Genomic DNA, 21,521 nt, shown 5'->3' on the forward strand with positions numbered 1-21,521 from the left:
TATTTCATTAAATTACATAATTTGATAAGCAGTGCAATTGGCATAAGGAGGTATGTGAGCAAGCACCGTGACTCCACCAGCCCCAGGTCAACCCCTAGAGGAGGAAGCACATGTGTCCTGGTTTGAGTGTGGGCTTGAGGGGCTGTCAGTGCTCAGTATGCCACAGGATAAGATGTCACACATCTTACACCTATCACATGGGACGATAGGATACGGAAGTTCATAAGACAAGTCAATAACACAAAGCTGTTTTTAAAAAATCCTGTACCTGAAATATTTGAGTACATACGGCAAAGGAGTTTCCTTAAAATCATTTGGATTTGGATTGAGCTCATTTTTGTACAAGTCTGCTTTCTGCCGCCTTACTATTCCTGGGAAAAACCAATTCATATTTATGTCCCAAATTTCTGGTAGTTATCAACTGTGTTTCAACAGTGTTCAGTACATGTTTTGTGCCTGGATTTGTTCTAGATCTGGGATGAGGGTAAGGGGGAAGTTTATCCAAAGTCGTGTCACAGACCTTTCCTTTAGATACACATGATTTATACATATGAAATTACTGGGAAAACATGAAGCGGGTAATAAAAAAGCCACTGATTTAATATATGTGCCCATATACATTGTACATTTACTCAGTGCTACAAGCAGTTGAGAAGCAGAATAGTCAATGTTGGCTGGAGGTCCTACGGGTCTTACTTTGTTTCCAACAAGATGACCAATACTCCTGACACCCTGACCTTTCAGTCCCTGAAGTTTGAGTCACCCACACAATTATTCTCTGGCTGCAGAGTCAGGCAAAGGTTGTTACCCAAGACACTTGCAACCTCACCACCCTCCACACCAAATGAAGTGAAATCACATGGATTTCCCTCCTTCTCTAGCCCTGGGTCTCCCCATCCCTGGGTCTCCAATAGAGAAGCAGAGTAAAGGAGGGACCAGAAATAATTTCCTCCACTCCACCCATGAATACGTTTAGGGTGCAGACTAGGTCTCAACAGGATGATCTATGCTCTTTTGATTAGAGGATTAAATGAAAACCACACCATATATTAAACAAAAGCAAAATTACTCAGATACTAAAAACTTCTAGGCATAAAGTGAAATTTAGTTCCTTTTTTTTTTCCTTTTTATGACATTATATTCTTCCCGCAACTTGGCCCAATACAAGGAGGAAACTGGGCCTCCCGCAGCAAGCCATTCTGAACCACAAATACATTTGCTCACTGAAGAGCATCTTGCCCTGTATCCGCATGTACCCTCATCGTGCACTGACCCAATATTTTCCTTTTAGTCATCTGATAACAACCTGGAGCCCCAGACTCCAATTCCCCACAGGCACTCCTCACAGAGCCACCAGGAGGCACCTGAAGAGCAGGTCAATGCACCAGAGGCTCACAATGGCACCGTCCCCAGAAGAACATCTCCCCCAGCACTGCCAAAAGGAACCTCACCAGCAAGCTGTCTTACCTCACGCTCCAGTCACTAACCAAACAGCAGTGGAAGCTGGAATGAATCACTGCTGGAAATTGTTTCACTAAAACTCTAAGAACTAATGATAGGGGCTAGTGCAAACATATAGAATAACAGTGAATCTTTATTTTATTCCCATAAGTCGCGTTTTTCATCATGCGTTTAGTTCCTGAGGGTAGATGTCACTCACCGATGCAGGCATGGACCCTCACGGACAGCTGCGTCCTTAGGATGATGCTGTGCTTCTTGCCCCGCCTAACGAGACAGGAGACAAAACAGGGGCATCAGAGGAGTCAGCAGAGACACCTCACGTGCTGTCAATCCACGTGAAGGTTCTACATACCCACCTAAGTGGGGATCCAGAGAAGCAGAGACCCACACTGAACAAGAATCTATCCTGAAATAATGTTGACATAGCAGGCCTTTCACAAAAATAAAATAAAGAAGTCTGACTTTGTTGGTTTGGCACATGCATCTCACTGCCAAGCTCCATCAACTCATTCCATCCACAGATTCTGCACATAGTCGTGCTTGACCATGTTGGGAAAATTTTAAAATCTGTGTCCATGAAGTAAAATTCCTGGAATGTAACAACACAGATCTGCTTGATCATTCTCATGGCTATTTTTACCTTTTGGTGGGGGTGGGGGCAGATATAGGAAAAGGGAACACATCATGGGGTAATCAGAACTGCTTTACTGTGTATCAATTCAAGACTGTTGGCTTTTCTCTTATACTTTTACAGGAAAATGGGAATCTACAAAAGGAGGCTTACAGAGTACCTATTATCAGAAATGCCAATTTACCCCACACCCCATCTCACCTCTGCGTCCTTCTCACTGCATTGAGGAAGAAAAAGGGCAGACCTCCCCAGTTCCACTCCCACTGGGGCCCATCCTGCTTTATGCAGAGAGGAACCAAAGCACAGAGCAGTTGGTAGAAGGAGATAAAGGGAAGAAAACATGAGTCCTGGCTACCCAGCAGGAACAAAGGCTTTGAGGTTTGGAGAAAGAGGAAAGCAGTGAACAAAGGAAAAGCAGAGCCAGCCAATAGCACGGCAGCAGGTAGTATGGCGGGGCTCTTGGAAGCGGGATTCCCTGTCCATCCTCACCTCTCCCCACCAGGGCTTAATGTATAACAGAATCTGGAAGTGCTTTCCTGCCTCCTGGTGTGTGGTTGTGTTGGAGAGAAGGGAACACAGATCTCACCAAGGCACACTACTAATACTGTGATTATGAATTCACAGTAATGACTACATCAATTACATTTTTTATTCTTCTGACCAGGTAAGAGACAGAAGTATGGTTTAAACAATGGTTTGTTGATTCTGATATGATTTGGTTGTGTCTCCACTGAAATATCATCCTGAATTGTAGCTCCCATAATCCTCACAAGTCATGGGAAGTAATTGAATTATGGGGACATTCTCGTGATAGTGAATAACTCTCATGAGATCTGATGGTTTGATAGAGGGTAGTTCCCCTAAACACACTCTCTTGCCTGCCACCATGTAAGATGTGCCTTTGCTCTTCCTTCACCTTCCACCATAATTGTGAGGCCTCCCCAGCAATGAGGAACTGTGAGTCCATTAAACCTCTTTTTCTTTAGAACTTACCCAGTCTCAAGTATGTCTTTATCAGCAGCATAAAGCTTTGGTCTGTATAGAACAGACTAATATAGATTCTTTTAAAGAAAAAAGGAAACCCAGCAGCATAATTGCAAAGCATGCAGTAGCCTCCAGCTGAGCAGCTGCTTCAGGTAGAGAGTCTGCATTCAGAGTCCCCTCAAAATTCAGTGAGCCCCTCCATTTTCCTTTGTTCATTTGTTTGTTTTACATTTTTTATATGCAAGGCGTTAGTCTCAAGAAGCTTGCAGCCAATACACAATGTCTACAGAAGACAAGTTCAAGATTCCTGTAAACACGGATATCTGCAAAAACATATTCTTCACAAAAAAACTCTCACTCTCAAAAACCCTGGTATGAACACTCCTCTAACTCTTCTGACCAGACCAGAAGAAAGTTTTGATTTAAGTGCACTGAATTGAATTATAGACAGCTTTTTGTTTAACTTGCCAAGAAAGGTTTTCTGGGGTAGCAGGGACAGCAGCCAGGAGCAGAAAATCAGGGAACCCCTGCCGGGAGATGGGCTCTAACTGTTAGAAACAGTAAATCCTAGTCTTCCAATCTCAAGGATTTTCCATAATCTGCATTACCAGCAGTTATAAGTCAATGGTAAATGTTAAATGAATAGCAGACAAAGGACATGCTATCGATGCCCACAGAGAGAAAAAGCATGAGTTGGCCAGGGAAGACATTTCAGAATGCCCCAAGTTCTGGAGAATTTCAGAAAGGGTCCATTCTGCATCTTCTTGTATCTTCAAACAATCGCAAAGTTGCACTTTGAGTAAGTGTGTTTCCCCACATAATTCTCTAGACCCACGGTGAGCATGTAGGGTGGTCACTCTGGGATTCCAGGCCCCTCAGTGAAAACTATGACTGCCAAGACACAGCAAGCCCACCATCTTTTCCAGGTGCTGAGAAACCAGGCTATTGGTTTGTTAAGCTAAACCCTAATGGAATTTAAGAAAGCATAGAAGAAAAAAAAAAAGTCCTATTTTTTAGAAGTTTAATCACAATTCCTCCGCTTCAATATTCTACCTCCTACCTTATCTGCTGCTGTACACAAAATCCTATACATGAAGAAACCTGCATGGAACTGGGAGCCAACGATGGTGGAAGTAGGCTGAGGCAGGGAGGAGGCCCCAGATCTCAGGTTCAGAGAAAAGGAGGGGACCAGCTAAGGAAGAGGCAAGTGGGTGAAGAGTGTGGCCAGATTCAGCCAGGTTCACAGCAGGGCATCTGTGACCTCTCATCCTTCCCCATCCCTGCTTCCACCCACCTCTGATGTAGGTACTACTTCTGTGTCCATTTTGCAGATGAGGAAAACAAAGCTTGCAGAAATGGTGTAACTTGCATACGGGGCTGGTGGAAACAGAAGCAGGGCTGAAAGCACAGAATCTGACTCCACAGTCACCTGCACCATCTTGCCTTTCACTACACAACTGCCTCACTGTATAACCTTCTCTAAGGCTTACAAAGGATAAAAAGAGTCCCTGGGTTTTAGGGAACTGGTGTAACCTTAGTACTAAAACCTAACCAAAAAGACACACTGAAAATCTAAGATGCAAAAATCTAAGAAAACATTGGGAAATCAAATTACATCATATGTAAAAATAATACAACAGGACCATATAAGACTCATCCTAAGAGTTCAAGAATTAGAGCCCAATATAACAGTTTTACATATATATCACATATATATTATATAAACATAAATATGTAATTCTTCTTGACTTCTTAGGAAAAACCTTATTTGGTCTTGTTGTATTTTCACATATTGCGCGCTCTCTCTCTCTCTCTCTCTACATATGTGTGTGTGTGTGTGTGTGTGTGTGTGTGTATTTAAATAAAATAAAACAAAGGACATCCACCATAAAGTACCTTTAAATTTGGTAGCTTCCCTCCACCACTATATTTTCTAATTAGTTAAAACTGACATATTGGAGAAAGTTTCATTTTTATGTATTTCTTTTACATATGGCCATTTCCCTGCTACCATTGATTCTAAAAATCTTTTTGCTAAGTCCTTTGGCTTCTTTTAGGGAAATAATCATATCTGTTTAAAGATAATCATTTTATCCCTGACTTTCCAGTAAATATACCCTTTTCTTCTTTTATGGCTAAAACTTTCAAAGGAAAATTAAAGAATCATAGGCATACTCCCTTCCCCACTATGGGACACTATGTCAGTTTGGGTTCAGAAATAATAGTAGTCGTTAACGTTTATGGAATGCTTATCATGTGCCAGATGAGGTTCTAAGTACTTAATACAGATTTAGTCTTCAGAAAATGTCTATAAGGTAGTGATATGGTTAGGCTTTGTGTCTCCACCCAAATCTCATCTTGACTTATAATCCCCAGGTGTGAGGCAGGGACCTGGTGGGAGGTGATTGGAGCATGGGGGTGGTTTCCCCCATGCTGTTCTTGTGATAGTGAGTGAGTTCTCGTAAGATCGATGGTTTTATAACGGGCTCTTCCCACTTTGCTTTCTCACTCACTCTCACCTGCCACCATGTAAGATGTGCCTTTGCTTCTCCTTCACCTTCTGCCATGATTGTAAGTTTCCTGAGGCCTCCCCAGCCATGCAGAACAGTGAGTCAATTAAACCTCTTTCCTTTATAAATTACTCAATCTCGGGTACATCTTTATAGCAGTGTGAAAATGGACAAATACAGGTAGATAACATGACATTCTAAAGATAAGGAAATCGAGACCCAGAAAAGTTAAGCGATGGAGCTGAAGTCACAGAGTTAGAAAGAGACAGAGCTCAGACTCAACCCAGGCAGTCTGACCCTAGAGTCAGTGCCCCTATCACCTCCACAGAGCTGCCCCCAAGATGTGCACTCCTCTTATTCATTCCTTCATTCCACTGATGCCAGTATCAGGGAGAAAAGGATGCTAAGCTGCTTACAATGAATTCACACTGACAGTCTCTCAAGATTTGTATCTTTGGACTATTATTTTCTTAACTCATACATGCATATGAGATGTATTCTATGAGATGCACAAAGTATATGGAGCTTTAAGACAGGAATATAGAAACCCCACCTGCATTTCCAGCCTGCTAGCCTGCCCTACAGATTTCAGATTTGCCAGTCCCCACAATTGCATGAGCCAATTCCTTAAAAATAAATATTTCGAGATAGATTACACAGATGATAGAGAGAGAATTGGTCCGTTTCACACTGCTCTAAAGAACTGCCTGAGACTGGCTAATTTACAAGGAAAGAGGTTCAATTGACTCACAGTTCCACATGGCTGGGGAGGCCTCAAGAAATTTACAATCATGGTGGAAGGTAAAGGGAAAGAAGCACCTTCTTCACAAGCTGGATGTGAAGAAAGAAAGCTGGAGGGGGTGCGGGGGGCAGGGGGACTGCCAAACACTTTTAAAGCATAAGCTTTCATGAGAATTCACTCACTATCATGAGAACAGCATGGGGGAAACTGCCCCATGAATCAATCACCTCCCACCAGGTCTCTCCCTCCACACGTGAGGATTACAATTTGAGATGAGGTTCAGTTGGGGACACAGAGCCAATTCATATGAGATAGGTAGATATTCTCTTGGTTCTGTATCTCTGGAGAACCCTAATACAAAATTTGATATCTGCCTTCATAGGGCTTCCACATTTCAAAGAGAGACTGTCAGTATGTATTCACCTTAGCCATCCTTTTCTCCCTGATACCAGCATTCTGGGTTAGTTTTACAGCTGCCACTCCTTTTGAGTCTGTGTTTTTGCAGCAAGATGAAGTGGAATGCACCAAGTACCCAGAATCCAGTGACCCAGAAGGCAAGGCGGCTCAGCTTGACCTTATTCTCCCCAGGGAGACTCAGATTCTTTTCCTATCAGCACAGCCACTGCCAGGGAAACATCACCAGCTTCTGAACAGCCACTCTTTAGAGCAGGCAGCCACAACCAATGGGCAGCTCACAACCAAGGCTAAGGCCAAGGCTACCCAAGTGCCAAGGGGACTATCTAAAATAGATAAGCAACTCAAGGAAACCCCTGTTGAGGCACACACACCAGGGACACGATGGTGCTACCGCTAAAAGAACTTTCTGAAACGTCCCGCCTTCTCAGAATACACAGATTTCTGCTACAATAATATCAGTGGCCTTGGGAAAAGTCTGGTTTAACCAACTAAGGCTCACAGAAACCTGTGTGTTTCAGTTCCGACCCTGTGTCTCAAGGGAGTCTTTTTACAAGAGTAACATATAAAGCCCTTTGTGACTACAAGAAGTGCTTACATTATTTTATTGAGTGGTATAGAACCAGAAGCTTGACGACTTTCTCTAGCAACCAACAGTGGAATCAATGTTCCCAAGTACTCCTCCACTTAAATTAGAAGAAATAAACTATAGTTTCAGTCAAGGATAGAAACAGATGTTTCACCATCTGGCAAAAGTAGGGACAAGGGCCCCCTCAACAGTTGCCCCAGGAGTAAAAAGCTCTTAGTAAGCTTTTGGGGCTGTGGGGCTCAAGTGGCACTGCATCTCAGGGATAAAGAGATGGAGGAGGATTTGAACCAGTCATCAGCTAGTAAAAGGACAGAGATAGCTAAGATTAACTTGCCCAGAAGCTCAAAGTTTAAGCAAGAGAGGCAGTTGCCACTACATTAATCTCCAGGTGTGTTCTGTTCTCCCCTGGCAGACTGTAGAGGTAGAAAAACATCGACTCTGAAGCCAGCTGTGTGATCTTGGGACAAGTTACTTCACTTCTCTGAGGCTTGGCTTTATTGTCTGTAAAATAAGATAATAATGTCTACCTTCTGAGGGTGTGATAATGCAATCAATCAATGCAAGTAACATGCTGTGGACATGGCTGGCACGTAATAAATCCTGAATAATGTTAAGTAATCCCCTTGTCGATATTACTGTTCTTTCAGCTACTTCCTCTCCCTCGTTCCATTTGTCTTAATATCTGGATACTCTCTCACTTTCTGTATGTCTCTTGCTTCATTTTTGTCTGCCTCTTCTCATTCCTCCCACCTCTCTTATCATTCCTTTTTCTTGTTCTCTCTTCACTGCCCATTCAAGAATTGACAATAATAATCCATTTGTTATTATTTGATGCGTTTTCCTGTTCTTCATTAAAGTTCCAGTGATGTAGCATTGTAATTTTCTCAAGGGACGATACTAATGTCTGTGCCTCCTGTGTATGCAACCCTGAGTGTGTCGGCCTCTGAGGAATGAGTTATCTACTTTAACCGGAAGGTGTGAGGAGTCCGAGACACACAGGGAATCCAGGTGGAAGCACGCTGGGCAACACGTCCTATGAGCAAAATGTGAAGTTTGTGCCGTTGGGGAAAAGGGACCTACCAAAACAGGTCACCTCTCTAGACACCACCTCAGAGAGGCCAGTCTGGTTCTCTCATCTTCGTTTCCTTCACCCTTGATTCAACAAGACATGAGGTAGACGGAATGAACTTTCTCAGTCCACTTCCACTAAGCTAGTGACCACTCATCACAGAAGCTTCTCCCCGCACCTAGCCAGGTCATCACCAGCTCAATGTCTCTCTTCCACAGTCATTCCCTGACACGTTTTTTATAAGCTTTAATGAGGTATAATGTAGGTACCATAAAACCCACCTGTTTTATGGATATAATTCACTGATTATTAGTATTTTCGTGGAGTCTTAAAGTCATTACAATCTAACTAACTTTTTCATCAATGCAAAAACAACCCCAAACCCTCTTACCCATCTGCAATCACTCCCTGTCCCCACACTCAGCAAGAGGCAACCACCAGTCTACTCTGTCTCTCTAGAGATGTGTCTTTTCTGTCAATCTCATACACATGAAATTCAACAGTATGTCACCTTTTTGTGTCTGGCTTATTTCACATGGCCTAATGTCTCCAAAGTCATCAGATATCAGATATATGATTTACAAACATTTTCTCCCATTCTGTGGCTTGTGTTTTCACTTTACCAATTATCTCTTTTGCGGGTGCAAAAGGCTTTAATTCTGATGAAGTCCAAACTTGTTTTTTTTCTCGTCACTTACACTTTTGTCATATCTAAGACATGGAAAGCACATGTGGCAGGAACCATGACTTTGCCTAACCCAGTCATGGAGACTTGCTTCTGTTTTCCTCTGGGAGTTTGTTTTGGCTCTTACATTTAGGACTATGGTCTGTTTTTAGTTCATCTTTGTGTCTGGTATGAGGTCCTTGACATCCTGATTAGCTCATTCTCTTGTCTTCCACCCTCATGTACCCTGTGATGGGACAGAGCCCTTGTTCAAGCTGTTCACAGATTTCAGCTCCTGGGAAATCCTGCTTTCCCTTCTGCTTCTCCCTCTTCAGGACACCCTAAATCTCCTGCTCACCACTCCCAGCCTTGCCTTGCCCCTCTCACAACTTGCCTTTGTGGCACAGTGTACTCAACTGCCCATTCTTTGAAATGTCATCTCTCCTTGCAGAGGCAGATGCTGCTGGTTACCCACTCAATGCCTATTTCCCTTTCTGCCTTATAATGGGAATCCAATTGTGTTTGGAGTGACAATGTATATTCCACAATGTGGCACAGTTCTCATCGTTGAACTATAGGTGGAAGTCGCTGGTGGAGCTTCTGGAAAGCTCTTTAAAAGCAGTACACCCAGCCAGCACCAACACTACTCTTCACTCTTCTCACCTAAGGCAGGGACCATCAGCTGTCACCTAATATTCACAGTGATAGCAGAGGAAGGTTAGCTGGATACAGCCCACAATTCATACTGTGCCCTTGAGCCTCTGGCCAAAATCATGTGAGTGAAAGCCATGTGCACACAGAAATGGGCATAAACTCCCTTCGTCCCTTTCCTTCTTTCTAGGGGCTGAGATGCAGATGAGATGGTAAGAGTGGAAGCAGCCACCTGGACCCGGAGATGGAATCCTTGCTCTGAGGATGCTATAGCTATTTCACTCTTCCAAAGAGGATTGCCTATATTTGGAATCTTATACAAGAAAAAAACTTTTATTTTATTTAAACTGCCATATTGGGGGATTTCTTGGTTGCAACAGAGAACACTGCATCCTAACCAATACGTGCCTCCCTGTCTTGATATGACAAGGGTGTGGGGCGGCTGCTTTGTAACTATGATGAAACACGAAAGACAAAAGCCAGATCCTAAGGATGGTAGGGCAAAAAGATAAAACAAGCCCAGGTTCCTAAGAATGTCATGGAATCAACATATTGTCCTTGAAACTGTATGATTATCCACTGATTTTCTTAGAGTGGCTTTTGTTTTATAGAAAAATTTCATAGAAAGTAGAGAATGTTCCCCTATATCCACACTGCCCCTCCCCACCCACCTGTTTCTCCTATTAACATCTTGCATTAGTGTGCAAGATGTTAATCTGTTACAACAGATTAACTGATATTGAACATTATTAACAAGTCCGTAGTTTAACTTTATAATTCACTGTGTTGAACAGTTCTATGGGTTTTCACAAACACATAACGTTCTGGATCCAACATTACCACAACATACAGAGCGTTGACACTGCCCTAAAGATCCCCTGTGCTCCACCTGTTCATCCCTCCCTACCCATCTCCCAACCTCAACTCCCACCCCTGGCAACAGGATCTTTTCACTGTCACCATAGCTTTTTGCCTTTCTTGGAATGTCATATAGTTGGACTCACAGTATGTAGCTTTTTCAGACTGGTTTAACTTCACAATGTGCATTTAAGGTTCCCCCATGTCTTTTCTAGCTTGATTGCTCATTTCTTTTTATTGCTAAATAAAAACTACTTCATGGAATGGACAAATACTATGGTGTGTTTACCCATTCAACTACAGAAGGACATCTTGTTTCCAAATTTTGGCAATTATGAATAAAGCTGCTGCAAAAATGTGTGCAGGCTTTTGCATGGACATAAGTTTTCAACTAATTTGGGTAAATACCCAGAAGCATGATTGCCAAATTGTATGGTAAGCCTATGTTTAGCTTTGTAAGAAACTACCAGACTGTCTTCCAAAGTGGCTGTGTCATTTTGCATTCCCACCAGCAATGAATGAGAGTTCCTGTTGCTCCACATCTTTGCCAGCATTTGGTGGTATCAGTGTTTTCTTTAGTTTAGCCATTCTAAGGGGTATAGTGATATCTCATTTTTTTAATTTACATTTTACATTATATTGACATGTCATGTTGGATCTTTCTATATGCTTATTTACCATCTGAATGTCTTCTTTAGTGACATATCTGTTCAGATCTTTTGCCCATTTTTTAATCAGGTTGTTTTCTTATTAAGTTTTAAGAGTGCTTTGTATATTTTGGATACATGTACTCCATCAGATACATTTTGCAAATATTTTCTCCCAGTCTGTGCTTGTCTTTTCATTGTCTTAATATCCACTTTTTTTTCATGATAAAAAATATAGTCAAAAATTTTAAGCCACTGTTATCTGGGTTCTTTGTCACATGTGGCTAAACCTGAGTCTCTTACTGATGTACAACACCTGGGTTATGGTTTCAATGGATCATCTAGGTACTGACACCTGGGTGACTACTAACTTTCTAGTCCCTACAGCCAGGGCCTGGTCCTCTCCTCACCTGCATCCTATGGCTGGCCCTCCGGGACAAGACCTCCAGACTCTGTAGCTCCCTCCAAGGAAGCACCCCCAGCCTCTCCAGTACTCCAGCCTTCTCACCTGGGTCCCCAGCCAACATTTCTCACTAGCCATCCCACACCTTGTGTGTGGCTTGCCATAACCTCAGACTAACAGGTATAAACCCCCTTCCCCTTTTCAAAATTGCCTCCACTCTATCATCTATTTCCCTAACTAGTCCACCATTCTGTGAACAATTCCCCTAATGACACACGTCCATTCCACTCTCCTGTCCCGCTCTACACGAGCTGGCACCATGGCTCCAGATTCCCAGCCCCCTCCCTCCCCAACCCTGGGTGAAGCCCCAATTCACTCACCTCCCTTGGCTACCAGGTTTAGGTTAATTAGGCCACTCCCTGCTTGTCCCCAAAGGGGGTTACATCTGACCAAGGCCTCCCACTCCAAGTTCTTCCCACTCACCCCCACCCATAGCCCCCTTATTACTTAAGGAGTTCTGTGGGGGGCTCTCTTTGCAGGTCATTTTTCTTCTGACTCCAACCCACACACCTACCTGATACCATCTTTGCCCTCATACATCCTGGCATTTCAAGGCATTTAGAACCTTTGATTTCAGTGTCCATTCAGCATGGGAGTTACTTCATTCTTGCCTGACTTACTGCAGCCTTTTCAGGAATGCCGTCTTCCTCACGCAGTGGTTCTCAACTTTGACTGCACACTGAAATCACCTGGGAGATTTGAAAATCACCTCTGCCTGGGCCCACCCCTGAGTTCTGCTTTCATGAGCCTGAGGCTGGGCGTGGCAGGGAAGGTTCTAAAGTTCTTCAGGGGGTGGGAATATTCCCTAAGACTGACAGCCTATGCTGCAAGTTCCCAAACAAATATCCAACAATCTGGACACCTTTTCTTTTTCTTTTTCTTTTTTTTTATTGAGACGGAGTCTTGCTCTGTCACCCAGGCTGGAGTACAGTTGCGTGATCTAGGCTCACTGCAACCTCCGCCTCCCAGGTTCAAGCAATTCTCCTGCCTCAGTCCTGCTGGGACTACAGGTGCGTGCCACCACGCCCTGCTAATTTTTTGTATTTTTAGTAGAGACGGGGTTTCCCCATGTTGGCCAGGCTGGTCTCGAACTCCTAACCTCAAGTGATCCACCCACCTTGGCCTCCCAAAGTGCTGGGATTACAGGCATGAGCCACCGTGCCTGGCCTGGACAGCTTTTTTAAAAAAGGCAAGATTCTGAACCTCACTCCAAACCTTCTGAAGCCACAACCTAGAGATCAGCAGTTCTGGCACCTGGAGCTGGTATGCAGAGCCTCTGGGCTACCCACGCAACCCAGCTGAACTCACCCCTAATGGCTCCTTTGGTTTTAAAGGGCCAGTTTTCTCCCCCACTGAGAGCAGGGGCAGAACTTGATGGCCTGCACTTTGAGCCTTGCATAGCACTATGAAGACAGGAGCTCCTTCAAACCTGTCACTGATTAGCCAAAAGGCTTCAGCCAACACACCTGCACCCTCTGCTCAGGATAACTACCCTAAGAGGGAAAAAAAAATCAGCGAATGTCTACCTTTCTTCCCTTCCACACCCTCACCAGAATCTCTCTCTTAACATGGGGGTTTTGTTGGTTGCTTGTTTCGGTTTGGTTTTTTAGGTTCAGTAGATTTTTAGACTTATGTTCAAAGTCTATTCCATGATTTCCCATTCCCCCCATCTAAAATGCAGAGGAAACTTGGACAAATGTGTGAATGGGTGAGGTTAACTTTTGTATTATACCATAAGAAGAAGAAACTGCTTTTTATTCCTTCAAATCTGATATTTTGAGACGCAAAGACCTCTTTGAGAATCTGATGAAGACTTTGAAATACCTCCCCACCAAAATCCCACAAACCCACAAATTGTACAGAAACCTCAGAGGTTCATGAGCCTCAGGGCCCATGATCTGCAGGCTGAGAAGTCAGGTGTCCAAGAATAAAAGCAGAGCCAGTCCCAAATCCCTGGGTTCCCCTAAACAGGTTGGTCACAAAGCTGATGGGACCCATGTACCCCTGCAGATGGGCCTCTGCACAGCCCTTCTTACCCTTTCCCAGACGCACATCCAGCCATGATTTCTAAGCCACCAACCTCACATAGACACGTGGGCCCAGGGTGGGAGGACTACCAGCCCCCTTGGCAAATGAGAGAAAGTGAACAGCATGACACAGCCAGTAAGCACCAGCCATCTTCACAGCCAACCCCGTGGCACAGACCTGAAGGGAGTCATGCTGAGGAAAAGGTGAGCGCCCCAAGTTACCCGAAGTTAGGAGCACCTGTGAATGTGTATGCCATGTCCAGCCACCACACTGGTCCTCATGATGTCCCTGAAACATTGTGGTTCTCAGGTCCACTCTTGGGTCAAGTCACACTCCCACCTGCTGCACCTTCCAAATACCCAAAGCCACTATCTCCTCCAGGGCTTGCCTAAAAGCCCACCTTCTCCATGACAGTGCCCTGTGGACCCGGGCTGGCACTGGTTTCCTTTCAGAGACACGGAGGGTCGCAACAGGCAAAAGAGTGGAGGTTCCGGCCCAGCTCAGCCCTGTGGGCAAACCTCCATCGAGGTCTCTTAACTAAAAGTGGAGATCTCAGGGCACCTGACCTGCATAGAATCCACTGGGTCTAAATTCCAGTGGTTCCCATTTCAATGTGTCATCTTCCCAGAACTGGACTGTGATTATAACAGAGGCTAACAGTTTTGAGTGTGTATTATGTATCAAGAAATAGTTCATGTTTTAGATACATTATCATATTTTACTTCAAAACAACCCAAAGAGGCAGTATTGATAATATTGCCCCGAATTATAAGGAAACTGAGGTTCAGAGAGGTGAAGTTACATCCCCAAGGTCAAACAGCCATGAGACGAACCGTAAAGCCTGTGTCCCTAACCATTAAGCTACACTGCTCTCCTCAGGTGCCAGAGACCCCATCAGGACCCCTCTTCATACAGAAAGGGAAATGGGATTGGGCCATATTTTCCTTATTCTGTAAATAAATGTTATAAGTGTCCTCATTTTATAAACTCCTGTCAGAGGTAAAGTGGCTTGCCCAAGGCCACACAATGACAATGTCAGGAAAAATAACCTGGAGACTGCAGGCTTCTGTGTCTGCTGCACCATGTCATGCTTGCTAATTTCCCTGGCCTCAGAAGGCGATGAACAGTGAACAGACCTGGTTCTATTTTGTTAGCATAATAATTGCTTTGTCCTTCCACTTTTGAAGGTCTTTCGCCTATTCTCTGACTAGCTAGAGCCTGAGTGATAATTCTAAACAAGTTAATCTTGGCATAGAAGTGCAGGGTAATGGACAAGAACAAAGAAGCAAAATCCTCCAGCAAGGAAACTCAGAACACATGATATGAAAAAAATCACAATTTTCACACACACTCATACATCTTCAGTAGATGGCCACAATATTAGCAGACATTTTGCTATAACTGACACAAATAAATCAAGAGAAAAAAATGGTATTTGCCATTTTCATACCTCCAAAGGGCAAATCTTAACTGGGAAGCAATTATATTTTAACTCCCACTCATGGGAGACACACAGACTTTGTCAAATGCCACATATCTAGGAGAGGACCTAAAAGGTCTATTTCAAAGATACAAAACCTCTCTCTGGGGCGATCTGGGGGCACACTTGCCAAACGCGTAGCTACGCATGCCTATAATTCCAACTCTTTGAGAGGCTAAGACAGGAGGATTGTTTTGAGTCCAGGAGCTCCAGACCAGCCTGGGCAACATAGGGAGACCCCGTCTCTACAAAAAAATACAAAAATAAGCCAGAGCAGGAGAATCGTTTGAGCCTGGCAGATGGAGGCTGCAATGAGCTGTGATTGCACCACTGCACTCCAGCCTGGGTGACAAAGAAAGACCCTATCAAAAATAATTAAAAATTTAAATTTTTCTAAACAAATTTTACATGTGTAACTATCCAATATCTTTTGGGCTACCTTCCTCTGTTTGCAGTTTCCCAAGTCTTGAGTCCCACCTTCTCATCTTGCCATAACACATTTTCCCAGCAACCCTAGCTACTAGAGTACAGAAATGGGATTCAACCTCTACCTATTCAATGGACTCATGGCCAAGTGATGATTCAGAGGGAACAAAGTGAGAATACAACCACCAGGATCTACTCTGGGGAGCTTACAGCAGGATGCCCTGGCTCTTTAGGAACAGCTGTGGAGGAACTGCCAGCATCTGGAGACAGGTGTTGCCCAGGCAAACTGTAGCGTCAGTGATGGATGACGGCAGCAAAGCTGTTTCAACTGGAGACAGTGTTTTAGACCAGGACCAATTGTTCTTGCAGGAACCAATCTCATGCCACCAAAGGCGCAAATGTACATGCTGCATAGAACCTAAAGGACCTTTGCCCAGAAGCCCCTGGGATGGCAGAAGAGCATAGTCTTGGGAATTGGTCATACCTGTGTTCAAACTTGGCTTTGCCACCCCGGACATGTAATTTAACTCCTGACCCTTGGTTGTCTCAGATGAAAAACTGAGACAATAAAATCCAATTACTTGACTAGTATGATAATTAATTATTAAAGAGCCTGTGAATAGGGAGCCTAATATAGTATCTGGCATAGTAGCTGATCCAAAAATATTATTCTTCTCCCACACCCTTTATTCTTATTGCTTTTATCAATACATTAGCACTTTTTTTCTCAGCTGCCATCTCCAAATCATTCAAGTTTTGATAAAAAAGAAGAAAACAAAAATGAGGACAAGGTCATCAAGCATAACACCACTAGAGACATTTTTCAAGCTGACAATGATCTATTCATAATATTCCTGGGGTCTGTTTGATCAATGAGCCATGAAGTCATTCAATTAGACTATCATCTAGCCTGCATTCTGACAACCTATATGAAAGGATGTCACTGCCAAATACTTGATAAAAACTATTGCAATGGAACTTCCCCAAGTCTATCAGCCTAATAGTGTTAATTTTAAATATAGCAGTAAGTAGAATCTGGTGTGCCTTAAGATACCCCTCTCATATGCCCAGCCTATAGTGGTTTCCAGGATCCTTTCTCACATACTATTGGTGTGCCCCTTACTACTACCACTCTGGAGACAAGAAGGGCATCCTCAGAGCACCTTGCTGAATCCTAACAAGGACCTCGGTCTTTTTGGTGCATGTGGCCATGCTATTCAGGAATCCATTCTGGCAATGGGCCATTCACCTGGCCACCAGTATTTGCTAAGTGCCTGAAACATGCTGAGAAAATGCCAAGTACTGGACATTCAGACAGGCATGGTTCTGGCCTAGTGGAGTGTTAGCAGCAGAGAAGAGGGGCAACTAGCAGCATAATCAATGATCATAAATTGTGAAGGGTGTTAAAACAGGGGAAACCCACGAAGCCATCAGTACATACTAAAGTCAAATAGCTACATGAAACTAAGAAGGTTCCAATTTTTCTCCATTAATTGAGCTATTTGTGAAAAATGAGAACTCCCAGATAGTATCCAGTGGACCATATTTTTAACTCAGGCAAAATGGTTTCAAACAACTTTTGGGGGCTCCTGGACAACAGATTAAGATAGCTGAGCATTATTTGGAAAGTATCAGGGAACCTCTTAAGTTTCCTGAAGAGGAGGGTGATGAAATCAGAGATATACTTGGTTCGAGATGGACAAGAAGTAGGCTGGGCATGGTGACTCACACCTGTAATCTCAGCACTTAGGGAGGCTGAGGGTGAATTGCTTGAGTTCAGGAGTTCGAGACCAGCCTGGGCAACATGACAAAACCCCATCTCTACCAAAACATACAAAAATTAGCCAGGTGTGGTGGCGCGTGCCTGTAGTCCCAGCTACTCGGGAGGCTGAGGCAGGAGAATCACTGGAACCTGGGAGGTAGAGGTTGCAGTAAGCCGAGATCACACCACTGCACTCCAGCCTGGGTGACACAATGAGATTTCATCTCAAAAATAACATACACATACACACACACACACACACATACACATATATATATAATTAGCTGGGCACAGTGGCACGTGTCTGCAGTCCCAGCTACTTAAGAGGCTGCAGTGAGCTGAGATCATGCCACTGCACTCCAACCTGGGCAGCTGGAGTGAGACCCTGTCTCAAAAAATAAATAAATAAATAAAAATAAGAAGGAGAAAGGTGGGGTCCTATCAGAGGCTATTTTAGTAATCTAAGAATGGCTACTTATATGGGTATATGCCTAGAGAGGTTTCACTTTCTGTGCACATCTCTGATGTTTTTATGAGCATATTGCTTTATTTGGACTCAGAGTATTTCTTTATTCAGCAAAAGTATTAAGCAATTCTAGGTATGGGCAAAAAGTAAGTTGACATTAACATAATTAATTATTTTTTCCACAGTAATGAGTTTAAAAGACGACACCATATAAAACTATCTTCTAGAGCATCTGCTAAGAAAATATCCAGTAAATTATCATTGAGTACAATATCTAAAATAGTTGTGAATCCACTAAAATCTGGAAAATATCTATTTATTTATTCATTTTTAGAGATAAGGTCTTGCCCTTTTATCCAAGCTGGAGTGCAGTGGCACAATTATGACTCACTGCAGCCTCAGCCTCCCAGGCTCAAGCGATCCTCCCACCTCAGCCTCCCGAGTAGCTGGGACTACAGGTGTGAGCCACCACCGCTGGCTGGAAAATATCTATTTAATTGTGATATATGATTTTAAAATAACTTAGAATATAAATACCATGTGCTTGATTACCACAAATGTTCCTAGGAAAGGCTACTCCCAAGCACCCATCAAGAAAAGTTACTCAAAATGGAAACGGGTCTGCAGTCACCACTGATGAGTCACTTGCATCTCCCTCGTGTGTGATTGAGAATTAAGAGAAGGTCAAAGCCATGGTAGTTCCTCCTAAATATTTTAAGGCCTCAATGTACCCCCATTTCCTGGTAGGTGAGGACCAGTCAGCAGGGTCAACAGTTGCTCTTACCCAGCGTCATCCTGGAAGCCTTCCAACTCATCCCGCTGCTCTGCCAGGGTGGCCTCCAAATCCAGGTAGGCGCCATTGTGAGACAGCTGCAGAGTACAGTCATCCAGCTGCAAGAGAAAGAGCCTGTTATACCCAACCTGCTCCTCAGATGGGGACTACATACGGAGAAATCACATCATATTGCCCTCATGTGTTTTGTAAAATCAAGCAATATTCTGAAATGTGGATCATAACTTGAAAAGCTAATATGTTAGTGCAAATAGATTGGGAATGATCTGAGTACCGAGTGGATAGATGAGGCATCTCTTAACAGAGTGACATCGACAGTATCCCCTGGGCCCTAGGCCACTGAAGAAGCCCTTTTGGTCCTGGGCCAGCACCTTTTTCCACTCTCAGGGGCCCAGATGAGACCTGGCATTTCAAGAGAGGAAACTGAGATCACAACGCTGATGTGACCATGGATTGAGTCACAGAACTTAAAAGGCAAATTTGGTGGGGAAAATGTGCTGTTTCCTTTGATTCAGTGACGAGTCTGCTTATTCAGATTCTATGGTCGTACTCTGCACATTACAAATAATGTTGCTCAATAAAGTATTTTTACAATTGAACTAAAACATCCTCCAACTGAATGGCAATATACCCAAATTACAACATAGCACACAGGAAATTAAGTCTCTTTGTTACTAATCTCATTTTTTTAATTTTTTTTTTTTTTTTTTTTTTGAGAGGGAGTCTCGCTCTGTCACCCAGGCTGGAGTGCAGTGGCTCGATCTCAGCTCACTGCAACCTCCACCTCCCGGGTTCAAGTGATTCTCCTGCCTCAGCCTCCCAAGTAGCTGGGATTATAGGCACATGCACAGATCTCATTTTTTAAAATTTTTATTTTTTGTTTTTTGGCGACAGAGTCTCACTCTGTCACCCAGGCTGGAGTGCAATGGCATGATCTCGGCTCACTGCAACCTCTGCCTCCCTAGTTCAAGCAATTCTTCTGCCTCAGTCTCCCAAGTAGCTGGGATGACAGGCACCCACCACCATGCCCCCCTAATTTTTTGTATTTTTAGTAGAGACGGGCTTTTGCCATGTTGACCAGCCTGGTCTTGACATCAGGTGATCCACCCACCTTGGCCTCCCAAAGTGCTGGGATTACAGGCGTGAGCCACCACACCCAGCCAAACATTTTGTTTTACAAACATTTATATGTTGTTCATTATATTCTGGGCACTGTTCTAAACATTTGTACATGGAAAGTTGATCCTCTCACAAACTCTATACGTTCTACTATTTTCCTCATTTTACAGAGGAGGACCCTGAGGCACAGAGAGAGGCTACGTTACTTGCCCAATTCACTATCTAGTAAATGGTGAAGATGGAATTTGGATACCAGCAGTTTGATTTGAGGACACAGTCTCAACCACTACACTCTGCATCCTCTCTATAGCCCAAGACCACAAAGAACTTGAAAATTTTGTCATGGTGCAAAATTGACCGAGCAAATGTGTTTACCAACGCCATTCCCTTTTCTCCCCAGGCACACAGCCTTGCCTTAGAGTTGGGCTCTGGCTGCATAACTGAGTATTGATGAACAGAATGTGGGTGAAAGTGAAAAGAAGGCCCCCAACAAGCTTGGCCATAACACCTCTGCACAACTGTCCACTTTTCTTTTCTTGCCTATGGCCAGATGCAGAGGAGCCAGAGGAGACTTTGAAACCTAGAAAACAACAGAGCCCCAAATGCAAGGAGTTTGGGTTCCTGAGTCACTGCATGGAAGAGAGCACTTTGCTGCCCAGATCCACTGACCCATCCTGGACTGTGACAGGATCAAGAAACGTGCTTTGCTGTGCTAACTCATTAAGGTTTTGTGGTTGCTACAGGTAGCAGTTAGCGTTATATTACATATAGAATGATTACTCTTAAAAATAGAGGAAAATAATTTTACCAAAGAAGATTGAGATTAATTACAAGGAAATCTAAACTCATACCCTCATGCTTGATTTATTGAGCTATAAGAGTGACTCAATTCATCTTCTTGCTGAGTTAGGCTATTATTCCAAAATGACAGCTTGGAGAAAAGTGGACACAAATATGTGGTTACTTTAAATCATCTAGATAAATGCTTGATAATCTGCTATAAGTGAGATTTCAAATAAGGGATTAGTTTTTGGTTTTAATAGGAAAGTTTGGTATTATCCTCAACAAGAGAAATGCAAACTGTCATCTTGTTTAGAAGGAGCATCTATAACAGGCTGTTAATTATTGTTAGAAACCCCGCAGTTCCTTGTTTCTGGTTATCCGCAACAGAATGAAAGGAATTTCTTCTTTATTACTTGTGAGAAATACCTAGTTAAGTCATTTGAAGGGGTTAATCCTATTTGATTCACTTGTTTTATTTCTCTAATAGCAGACTGTATCTCATAATTACTAAAGGCTTGCTGGTGAATTTCAGCGTTCTTGAGCAGCATCTTACAGATGGGTCATCCGATTTGAGAAGGCATTTAATACAAACTGGCCAACCTCTGTACTGTAGTGTCAAAGGTGTGCCCAGGGTTTTGGGGAAACACGCAGGAGCTGCCTCCCCTACTCTGTGGAAGCAGCAGGCAGGAAGAGTTTCCTGCAGAAGGTGTCTCCTGAGCCAACGATCACCAGTGGACTGAAATCAGACTTTATCATTCCAGGTGGAAAATTCCAGTGGAAATTGGACCTGTTGACACGTACAGTGAACCATGTGTCTAGCTGTAATCACTGGCAACTCATTCTTGCTTTAATTTCTACTGCTGTTATTAACTAAGAAAGCTGATTTAGTGTGTTCAGCTGATGGTATCAACACATTGCTTATTTTTAATCCCACATATAATCAACAGACTGAAAGATGGAATGACGAAAGCTCTTAAGCCA

The 21,521-nt window shown here is 43.4% G+C and overlaps 1 protein-coding gene across 8 annotated transcripts in view; it reads right to left on the reverse strand.

The window, feature by feature from the left end:
• The window catches only part of LOC105499060 (formin homology 2 domain containing 3), a 497,377-nt gene that overhangs the window by 415,512 nt on the left and 60,344 nt on the right, over positions 1-21,521 (reverse strand). For all 8 annotated transcript variants that reach the window (XM_011771498.3, XM_011771497.3, XM_071085772.1 and 5 more), the window contains exons 2-3: positions 18,630-18,736; positions 1,661-1,725 (exon numbers count right to left, since the gene is read on the reverse strand). In XM_011771498.3, the coding sequence (XP_011769800.2) occupies positions 1,661-1,725; positions 18,630-18,736 (172 nt within the window). The remainder of the gene's footprint in view (positions 1-1,660; positions 1,726-18,629; positions 18,737-21,521) is intronic.

Source organism: Macaca nemestrina, chromosome 19 (genome assembly GCF_043159975.1).
Source record: "Macaca nemestrina isolate mMacNem1 chromosome 19, mMacNem.hap1, whole genome shotgun sequence".
Classification (NCBI taxonomy): Eukaryota; Metazoa; Chordata; class Mammalia; order Primates; family Cercopithecidae; genus Macaca; species Macaca nemestrina.